This window comes from Peromyscus californicus, unplaced genomic scaffold (genome assembly GCF_007827085.1).
Source record: "Peromyscus californicus insignis strain IS unplaced genomic scaffold, ASM782708v3 Scaffold_21__1_contigs__length_65335640, whole genome shotgun sequence".
Taxonomy (NCBI): domain Eukaryota; kingdom Metazoa; phylum Chordata; class Mammalia; order Rodentia; family Cricetidae; genus Peromyscus; species Peromyscus californicus.
In genome coordinates this window covers 8,826,280-8,837,066 of record NW_026294514.1, presented here as the reverse complement: position 1 = coordinate 8,837,066, position 10,787 = coordinate 8,826,280, and the positions used below count along the sequence as shown (strand labels likewise).

The 10,787-nt window shown below is 50.1% G+C and overlaps 1 protein-coding gene across 4 annotated transcripts in view; it reads left to right on the top strand.

Annotated features, from left to right (window-relative positions):
• The first annotated feature begins 5,889 nt into the window (after positions 1-5,889).
• The window catches only part of Ankrd44 (ankyrin repeat domain 44), a 260,633-nt gene continuing 255,735 nt past the window's right edge, over positions 5,890-10,787 (top strand). For 2 of the 4 annotated variants that reach the window (XM_052749463.1, XM_052749461.1), the window contains exon 1: positions 5,890-6,305. In XM_052749463.1, coding sequence (XP_052605423.1) covers positions 6,015-6,305 — 291 coding nt within the window. In that variant the 5' untranslated portion in view covers positions 5,890-6,014. The remainder of the gene's footprint in view (positions 6,306-10,787) is intronic. The other 2 variants (XM_052749464.1, XM_052749462.1) reach the window with 1 other exon arrangement.

The window sequence follows — 10,787 nt, the reverse complement described above, 5'->3', positions numbered from 1 at the left end:
GACTATCATTGTTACATACATAGGCACACAAACATATGTGAACAACCTGTTGAGTCCATTTTTGTTAATGTGTATATGGTTTCAGGGCTGACCACGATACACTGAACATTTACAATTATAGTATCCATAAGATAGACATGGAGGCTCATACCAGTAACCCTGGCAATCAGGAGTCCAGTGCAGGAGGATTGCCATGAGTCAGGGGCTAGCCTGGGCTACAGAGCAAGACCCTTTCTCAAAACCCCAAACAGAGAAAGTAATTTTCCACAAGTTTCTACTACAAAGCTAAGAGAAACTCTAGAACAGGCGGTCCTCTCTGTACCCACAATGCTCTGTGTGGAAGCCGACTGATTTCCTGCTGGCAGCTGGAATCGGTTACCCAGGCAGAGCAGGAACCTCTTCTTGGTCTGCTGTTCCCACAGACTGAGGAGACTGATGTGGCTGAGTATTGGTCTTGACCTACGATTCAAACCACAACTTTGACCCCTGCCAGAAACATTGATTTGTTGGGAATTTAGACCTCTGACCCCACAGAGCTCAAGTTTACAGGGACCAGAAACAACAATGGCATGAGCGGACTCTCTGTAATTATGAGATGAAACCCTTCAACCACTGTTCTATAACCCGATGATTCTTGATTCTTGGATCTGGGTATTTTGGAATAAATACTGCTATAAATGGTGTGTTGACTATATATATATATATATATATATATATATATATATATATATATATATAGTATTCTTTACCTTTTTTTTGTTTTGTTTTTTGTTTTTTTTGAGACAGAGTTTCTCTATGTAGTTTTGGTGCCTGTCCTGGATCTCACTTTGTAGACCAGGCTGGACTTGAACACACAGAGATCCTCCTGCCTCTGCCTCCCAAGTGCTGGGATTAAAGGCATGCCCTACCACTGCCCGACTCCTCTATGATATTAAGGTGGCAAGTCCAGTATAACCAACTGGCACCAGGCAACTCGTTTCTTTTGGAAATAAGAAGTCATTGGTTGATTTCTGATGTTGTCAGATGCTGGCCTCACTGCAGAGAAGCCCATGACACTGAGCATGTGCATGGACTCCATGACTCTGTTTATTTTATTTTATTTATTTCATTTTAGTAGAGTCTAGAGTTTTAGAGTCTAAGTTGCTCAGACTACCCTTAAGTTCCTGGTCCTCTTGTCTCAGCATCCCGAGTATCCAGGACCACAGGCACCTGCCACCACTTCTGACTACTATGGTTACTCTAAGCAGGCACATTTGAGTGGGTGGAGAAGAGGCCAATGCCATCCCTTCTGAACAGCGAGCATTCGCACGGGACACAGACACCCTCCTAATCTCCTTTTCACCAATCTTTCCATCTTTGCTGGTTTTGTAGGCTGCTGACTATTTTAGTAAAAGGACCCACAGTCATCTGCGAGGGAGTCCAAATCTATGTCTCTGCCCACCCCTCAAGCCAGACAGAGACACTCAGCTTGATGCCAGAAATTGCTTGCACTGAGAAGTTTCATTCAGCCCTATTATCAGGAGCACTCCTCACCGGTATGGTAAGGGTGGAATTGCCAGCTTGTGCTCACACACTGAGAACTGACTATAATTTAGAACCTTTTCATGGCTTTTAAATTCTTCAAGGAGACAAAAATGCCAGGAGTAATTATCAAGTGAAGCTAAGTTACCTGCTCAGGCCATTGGTGCGTTCTGAGCCTGTTCAGTCTGTTCCTTGCCAGTTCCGTGCCGGGGGGCAGGGCAGTGCCCTGGTTTGCACTTAGTCTCATGGCCGGGTGGGTCCGACACACCCAGTTCACAAAGAGCAGCTGAGGCTGCAAACTTGATACCTCGTGGCTCATCGGTCAAATTCAGTTAGCAAGCCAGGCCTCTTTTCTCCAGTGGATTAGTTATCCGTGGAAGAGGGCGGCGGTGGGGGTGGGGGGGGGTGGGGTGGGGGCGGGGGGGATGGCTTGCTTTGGAGCGAATGTCTTGAGAGCTCTTTTAATCAAGTCCACAAGAGTCTTCTTACAGCATCACTATTTGCTACAGTCCTTTCCAATATTTGCTTCCTCTGAGTTATAAGGTCCTTCTGTAGAGCTATTTTCTTCCTTTCATTCCTAACTAAAAAAAAAAAAGCTTGTTTTATGGGTTACTTGGTAAGTAGGTCAAAGCACACATTCTGATGTGGTATGTATTACTTCCAAAATCCAGAGGGATCCAGCAAGTATAATGTCTCTTGTTAGTGGGGTGCTTTCATCCATTTTTTTTTGTTGTTGTTGTTGCTCATAACACACCAGCACAGACTTGCTGTGTTACAGAGAAAAGAGGTTTATTTTGGCTCCGGGTTCTGGAGGAGCTACACCTAGTGCCGGCCTTTTTGCTGGCCGCTCCTGAAGAGGGCGAAGGGCGTTACACAGCAAGAAGCAGGGAGTGTGCTGCGTCTAGGTGTCTGTCTGGTCCCTCCCACTTCTCATACAGCCACCAAGAATTCAACATGAGGCCCCAACCCGATCAATGGCCTTCTCTCCCTCCGGTCACCCGCACAGCCCTTACCTTGAGATACCACAGGTCAATTACGTTCCACCCTCTCAGTGAGGATTAGCACGTGAAGCCACAAGGAACAATCAAGCTGACACAGAGTCGTGGTCTAAGGGACAGCAATTTGGCTTTCACTTCTCAGGGGACATCCTGACAGTGGCCAGATCCCTGGACCGCCAGAAACTGCAATAAAGTGGCGAATTCCCGGCAGTGTATAGCCCACACTCGGGCACACGTGTCTTATTAAGGCATCTCAAACACTTACTTTCTGTTCTCAGGTCCAATCATCTGAGGTGTCTTTAACACAGTGACCAAGGCGAGCTTCCATTACATCAGCAAGACTGTAAAGGTGAACTCATGGACTCCGTCCATACACATTAGAATGGCTTAAAAAATAATTGCTCTTCCAATAGATGTACGCCAGGTTCATTTGTTAAAGTGCTGCAGCTGGTGTTGCTCTTGCTCGATTTAATCACCATTTCTAGCCGGAAGTCCTGCTGCTGGCTGCACAGGACAAACAGGTGAGTTAAATGGGGATATTTCATGGTACCCCACCCCCTGCATCTTCCACACATTTTATGGTGGTGCTGATGTCTACATTCGGTAGGACTCAGTATTACCCCCATTCTTCTAGACTCTGCTAACTATGGTGTATGCGTCTTCCTACTGTATAGTCAAGAAGAGGCCACATGTGTAACTACACGATAGGCCTGCTGTGATTTATACCTGAGTAAAAACTCCATGTGTCATCATTGCCATATGCCTGGATTTGATTGGCGGACCCAGGGTGGGGGGAGGGAGTCCTTGGAATCTCAGGGACTAGCAAGAGTTTAGAAAGTGTCAAGTACTCCCTGAAATGTGTGGGCTTCTTTTTCCTATGCTGGGTCACCCTGGAAAATGAAACCAGGTTCCTCAGAGGTGAATTTGTAGTGTAGGCTGGCTTTAAACTTGATGTAGCTGAGGACGACCTTGAACTCCTGAACTAGTCTACAGTTCTGAGATGGTGGACATTCTGATTTTGACGTTTGAGTTGCTGAAACTGCACATTCAGATTGTTCTGCATTGGTAGTGCCCTCAGCCACAATGTATCCACAGTGTTACTGTTTTGTCTGCCCGTAGGGTTGAGCGGTATGTATCATTTACCTGTTGAAATATGCCGCAACTGCATCTTTCCATTTGTTTTTTTCATTCATTACCTAATTAGGGCAGGATACTGAATTTTAAAACAAATCTGTGCAAGTAGATAGTATTATGTTTGAATTTCAAATCAGGACAGTGAAGGCAATGTTAAAAGCACCACTTACTATTTCTATGAGAGAAAGTGTCTCCTAGGGTTATGATCCTCTCCCTTCCAACCACAGCCTGCTGTGGCAGCACACGCTTGGGATGTAAAATAGATGTAGATTGAGAGTTCAAGGCCAGACTGCCAGGAATATAGCAAGACACTGTCTCAGAAAGAGAGGGGGCAAGTGGGTGGCTGGGGACTGAGTCCAACTCAAGAACTCATGTGTATGCATACCTATGAAGACCCAAAGCAGAGCTTGAGTGACAAATTACATAATTTGTTATCTCCTTTTTAGAAATAGGGTCATATTTAGTTGGGGATTTCCCTGTCCTATTTACTTACAGCATGGAGGTGCCTCATATACACCCAGTCTGTGGGCCAGCAGCATGGGAGGGCCTCATACACACCGCAGGCAACCTGAGCTGTGTTTGAGAAGGGTCTTGGGAACAATGGCTTTGCGGGCAGGAGTGTGTCCGCTTATCACTGGTGGCCAAGGAGGGGGACCCAGGAGGGTGCTTCCTCGGGTCCCCCTTTCCGCATGAGTTGAACCACAATCTCCGGGGGGATAACAGTAGCTCTGGGATTTAGCGGCTCACCAGCTAGAGCGGGTGGATGATAGGCAAGGATGCTAAAGCACGCCTCTCACTCCCTTCCCCCACCAAGTCTTTGGTTTGGCACTGCCAATGGGGAGGAAGAATCTACAGCTGGTGTGTGAGGGACTGTAGAGCAGGCATTTGATCATCACCCAGGCATGCTAGCTAGCTGATTTGTTGTTCAACAGTCCTGAAGGCTTGCTTCTTGGCCTGCTAGGGGCACCTATGGTTTCCTGGGAGTGCTCCACCTCTCACCTCCCTGCTTAAGTTCTTCCTCCAGATCTCAGCTTTCCCGCTCTCTCAGGGACGCCTGCCCTTATCCACCAGTCTGGTCCGGTCTTTTCCTTCATAAGTATCTCTCCTCATGACTCTTTATTTCAGTTTGAAATGATATCAATCAGCAATAACTCTGGTCTATGTGAGTGTTTTACTTGGGGTTTCTATTGTTGTGATTTTAAAAAAATGACCAAAAACAACTTGGGGAAGGAAGGGTTTATTTCTGCTTACACTTCCACATCACTGAAGGAAGCCAGGGCAGGAACCTCAGGCAGGAACCTGGAGGCAGGAACTGAAGGCCATGAAGGGAGGAAGTGCCACTTACAGACTTGCTTCTCATGGCTTGCACAGTTTGCTTTCTTATACCCCCAGGACCACCCACCCAGGGGTGGCATCACTCACAATGAGCCGAGCCTTCTCACATTAATCAAGAAAATGCCCCAGCACCTTGCCCACGGGTCAGTCTGGTGAGAGCATTTTCTTAACTGAGGTTCCCTCTTCTCAAATGACTATAGTCTGTGTCAAGCTGAGGTAAAAACTAGGCAGCCCAGCATCTTAATTGCGTATGCCCCATTTTTTTTTTCCATGCCTAGCCACTGCCTGAATTAATAAGTATTTCCCCAGATCTCAGAAGTACTTACTACGATTGCTACCACTGTGTTAGAAACCCAGGCGACGGGACAGCTGTCTTCTGTCTCGGGGTGGGTGGGGGTGGAGCATGGCAATTTACGAACTTGTAGGACTTGAATTCAGCCAGGACTGTGCAGCAACTTAGAACTGTTTTTTTTTTCTTCGCGTCACTCACCTCCAGCCCCAAGCCCAGGTTACCAATTTAGTGTAGTGTGTGGTTTAGCTAGGAGCTGGCCTCTGTTCCTCCCGGCCCTGCGTGTTAGAGAAATAACTGGAATCATGAGCCCAGGGCCTCCTTTATGTGAAACAAAGAGACCATCCGCCCGTGTGGCCAGGTGGCCGAAATCTGGAGCCGCTGGGGGGCAATCAGAGGAGGGAAGAGGTTGAGGGTAAGGGGGTGTGACGCAGTCTCCAGGGTGAAAGTTGGTGGCGCAGTGAGCGGCAAGCTTTCTGGGTCCCTGGGGTGTGTCTGCGAGGGCTTGCCCATCAGTCGCGTGCGCGTGGGTGGGATCGCTGGGGAGGGTCGCCGTCAGCCGCCCCCACTCCTCCCACCCACCCACCCACCCACCCACGGACGCACCGACCGCGGGCTTCTGGCCGGGCCGGGTGCAGGCAGGTGCGGGAGGGCGCCGGGGCCCGCGGGGCTGCGAGGAGCCGCTGCGGGCGGCAGGAGGCAGCGTCGGCCCGGGCGGCGCGAGGCAGCGCGCGGTGATGTCAGTGGCGGCCCAGCTGGCAGCGGCCGGCACTTCCTGTATAAAGGCGGGCGGGCCGGGCTGCGACTCCCGCGAGCCGGGGTTGGGCTCTGGGCGGCTGGCGGCGGCGGCCGAGCCGTGGGAGGGCTGTCACCTTGGGGAGCCGGGCTCCTGGCGGCTTCCCCCGGGCCGTGCCTTCCGTTCCCCCTCCCCGGCTCCCGGCGTGACATCGGCGGAGCGGAGACCTGGATGTGCGCGCGCGCGCGCGTGCGGGAGCGGAAGAATGGCAGTGCTCAAACTCTGCGACCAGGTAGGGGCGCGGGGCGCGGCGCGCGGAGAAGGGGGCGCGGCGGGCGCGGAGCAGAGCCGGAGCGCGCCCGGAGCTGTTTACGCGCAGCCCGGAGCGTGCACGGCCGGCCGCGGGGGCTCAGCTCCCGCGCAGTCTCCGCCCTGGGCCGTCGCAAGTGCGCGTTCGCTGGCTGGAGAGGGTCGGCGGGGTGCGGGAGTGGCCGCCGCCGTGCACGGGGGGGACGCGGGCCGCCGCCGCACCGGGGGAGGGGGAGCCGAGCTCCGGGCCGCGCTGCGCACTCCGGAGCAGTCAGCCTGGGGCTGCCCCGGGGAAGGCTGTCTGCGGGGGTCAGGAGGAGGAAGGTGGACGTCGGGAGAGAGGCTCGCGGCTCTGGACCTCTCCCGCGCCGGGCAAGAGACTGGCTCGATCCCCGCTCCGGTGCGGTCGGTTGTCTTCATCCGTTGCATAGGACATCCCGACTTCCTCTTTAGTTGCCCAGCGGCAGGGTGTGGGGTGCGGGATGGGGTTGCTGAGAGCTGAGAGACGCTGCGCGCCGGGCTTCGATCTCCTGGTAGGAGGTGAAGTCAGGTCTCCGGGTGAGCTTGCAGACCTTGCTGGTGGTGCCCATCAGCTTTGTTGCTTTACTGGCTGAGACATCACACCGGGCAGCCCTGAAGTTCTGCTCGAAGCAATGGAATTATTTGTTGAATCCTATTGACAGCCCTTGCTACACGTCTGGATACTGACACTCATGGAAGCCCAAGCAAGTTGTGAGACGAAACACACACACACACACACACAAAAAAACAAAACACTAACAAAAAACCCAAACCTCTTTCCATGAAAGAAGAGGAAAGACCATACTCCTCCAGGCCCCGGTATATTCATCCACAGTGAAATGAACATTGTTTTGGGGGCCTGATAACGGAGGCTGTCTTGACTTGGACACATGGCGCCTGCCGTGAAACACCTCAAACTTTTAAAGAGGTGCCTCGCTAGTTAGCATCCCGCCTGAATGCCCTGCATCTTAAATACAGCCCATCGCAGCAGCGGTCTACAGTGATTTGTTTTGCCCGGTAGACCGAATTTACTTCAGCATTTACAGCCCCCTTTCCCTCCCCTCCCCCACCCCATTCAGAAGTCACCGAGTTAAAAACTCTAGTTAAATTTAGCAGGGAGAGCAGCTGTGAATTGTGATGAACCTGCCCCCTCCTCAATGGCTCCTGAGCATTTAAAGTGCTTGTAAATTGATATTAGGATTTCCTCTAGCCTTTGTTCACAATTTTAGCCAAGTGTTGAAGACAGTGGCTTGTTTTAAGTCTTAAGTTGTGTTGAGTCCAGGTCCTGTCGATGACGTTGATGGTACCCATTCCTATGCTTTGTTCATTCGTAAATAATGTGGTTCGTTGATGGTACCCATTTCTATGCTTTGCTAATCCCTAAACAATATGGTTCTAGTAGGCATTGTTATGTTATCTAGTAAAGAATTTCATGCAGAGTTTTGCTTGCAAAGATACAAACCACCCATCCCGAATCCCTTATCTTCTAAGTAGAAATGCTGACCTGGAGAAGCAAGCAAGCCTTCCTCAAGGCCCTCAGCCGTGGGCTGGTGGTGTCACCTCCCAGGCTCCTCCAGCCCCAGCAGGCTTGAGGCCTAGAGATACCTCCTCCCTTTTGGCAGATGTGTTGAAGTGGGACAGGAGAAGGCTCTCTCTCCTAAAGCACATCAGCCCTGGTGAGGAGTGCGATGCTGGGCTCATCGGCACAGGGATGTCAGGATGTCAGAGTAGGGCTTTCAAAGATGTTGGTCTTTGAAAGTGTTTCTAAATACATCCCCTTTGTTCCCCCGGTGAACTACAATTGCCACCAGGGAGAAAGAGGTGTAACTTCCATTGGACTCGTCTCTTGACATAGAGGAAGATCCAAGGCGTTCTGTGACTCAAGAACACCTAAACCCACCAGTCTGTTTGGGGACAAAGCCAGAGGAAGACTGGGTGGGGTGGTGGTAGGGCGGGGTGGGTGCCTTGGTGAGAAAAGATGGTTTCTGGGTTTCTTTAGGTCCAGGAAGTATGTTTCTCTGACCTTATATAGTCTTGCTTTTGGTCTGAAGCTTACTTCTTAGAAGTTGGTTCTTGTCCTCATCTACTCGTGCTACCAACCCTTTGTTTAAGCTCCTTCTGTGAGGAGCTCTGCTCCGTCGCTGTGGATGGAGAGCCAGCACCGGTGTGGAATCCCTGCTTCAGTTTGTAGTGGGGTAGCCCGTTCTCTCCAGAGGGACGCTGTAACCATCACAGCCACACTCTTCCTGGTCCCTTCCATGCCTATTTGTGAGGCGAATCTCGACTTTTGGCGGCAGCTCTTTGCTTTTTGGTTTGAGGACACATTGTTGCCGCTGATAGCTTGAATCGTCTTGGTTTGCTTTTGGATGTAGTTGAAGTGAGACATGATCACCGATGACATTTTCTGTCCTACAAACACTGAAGGCTGGAACTGGCTGGGTGGCCAATCCTGCAGTGACCTCTGAATCAAGCAAGAGAAGGGATGTGTCTTTTTCTAACTGTTTTGGGAAAACTAAAAAGTAAGGGGGGAAGGGAGAAGCTGCTGTGGTTTTCAGTCTTCTGCTGTGAAAAGGAACTTGGAGCTCTTGCTACAAACAAGCTTGACACTTAGTACTTCTGCATTTGAAAGGCTGCCCTTTGTCATTTTTTTTTTCCTGACAGTATTTTGGGAGCATTTTAGTTTGCCCAGGACTGAGGGGGCTTTCCCAGCATGTGGTGTTAAAACTGGGACAATTCCTCGAGATTGGAGGAGTTGGTTGGTCACCCTCTGCAACATGGTTATTTAGCTACATAATTAATATAGTAATATAACCATTTCCTCATAGGTGGACATTAAGACATGTGTTTACATCTTGGGAGAACTGGGTTAATCATAAGGTTGAAGAAGGTTTCATCACATGCAAATGCAATGTGTTTAGCTTAAAATAGTCATGCAGCCTTTTGTAGTTGGATTTTATACTCGAACTTTTTTTTTTTTTTTGATTTTTCGAGACAGGGTTTCTCTGTGTAGCTTTGCGCCTTTCCTGGAACTCACTTGGTAGTCCAGGCTGGCCTCGAACTCACAGAGATCCGCCTGGCTCTGCCTCCCGAGTGCTGGGATTAAAGGCGTGCGCCACCACCGCCCGGCATATACTCCAACTTTTATATGGAACTTTGTAGAGTGATTTTTTTTTATGTATACAGGTAAAGGACTGTAGAGATTTTAGTGTAGGGCAACATCAGCCTGGCTCTTCAGACTTCCAAAGGCGGGCGGGCAGTGTCCTTGTCCATGAAAGGTCTGCTTTTCTAACGTGAGTTTGCTAATGACAGTGTTGCTGCTCCTTTCATGAAGAGCCCGGTAGACAAACTGCTTCAGTACTTGGCTCTCGTGGGGCTTCCCGCCTGGAGGCCTTCTGGTTTAGTGTCTCCTCGCCAAGTCCAACCTCACACTCCAGTCACCCACCTTCTTGCCAAAGGCACTGTCTGGCAGCTGTGGCCGGAGACTAGAAATTCTGAAGCTTTGGAAGCAGGATTTCTGGCCACAGTGTGGGGCCTTTGGACATGTTTTTATCAGGCCTTCCTGTGTTTTCGGGCACCTGTATGCACTGGTTTGCAAGCCAACACTGTGTATGCTACAGGAATGAAGGAGGAAAAGGACAAATTTAACTTTTGGACTGTGTTCTGGTTGTTTGTGACCCAGTGATATGGTTTTGGGAGTGTACCTGACGGCTGGCATTTCATGGCTTGTCCCCAATAGTAGCTTACATTGATTGTGCTCTTCTTGTATGCTGGGCCTTTGTGGTGAATCATCTTTCTTAATCCTCATAGTCACACTCAGTAGATGATGGTGTCACTCCCACTTTATAGATGAGGAAACAGGACCAGGGATGTTGATTGACTTGTTCAGGTCACACACCCAGAGAGTGGTTGAGCACAGTGTCCTCCCCGGGCAGTGCGATGGCAGAGGTTGGTCCCTGATCACAAGGCTGTACTTTTCATAGTTGAAAAGGCAGCAGCAGCAGGCACAGAGCTTGTGTCTCGTCTCTCAGTTCTGGGGAAGCTCTGGGGAGGCAGCATTGTCCATACTCCTGTGCATGGGGTCAGACCCACCTCTGTCGGTGAGAACCTGCTCTGAGGCCTCTGCACGTGCTGTCTCTACCTGGCATGCCCATTAGCCCTGCCTCCTCCGCACCCAGCCAGTGATGTGTTGGTAACATGCTGACTCTTTTCTTGATTATTTTTGTATAACACGGGAACCTTAGGAAATTAGAAAGCTGGACCAGCAAATGAAGAGTTTAACTCCTCTGTACTCAGTGGAATAACGCCTCTCAACATCTTGATACGCTTCCTTTAAGGTTCTGTTTAGCCAGGTATAGACTTTAACTTCTTGTGAGATGATATCGGTATCTTCCATTACGGACATCGCTGATATCTGTTTTCTAGACCAAGGACTTTTTAAAATAAA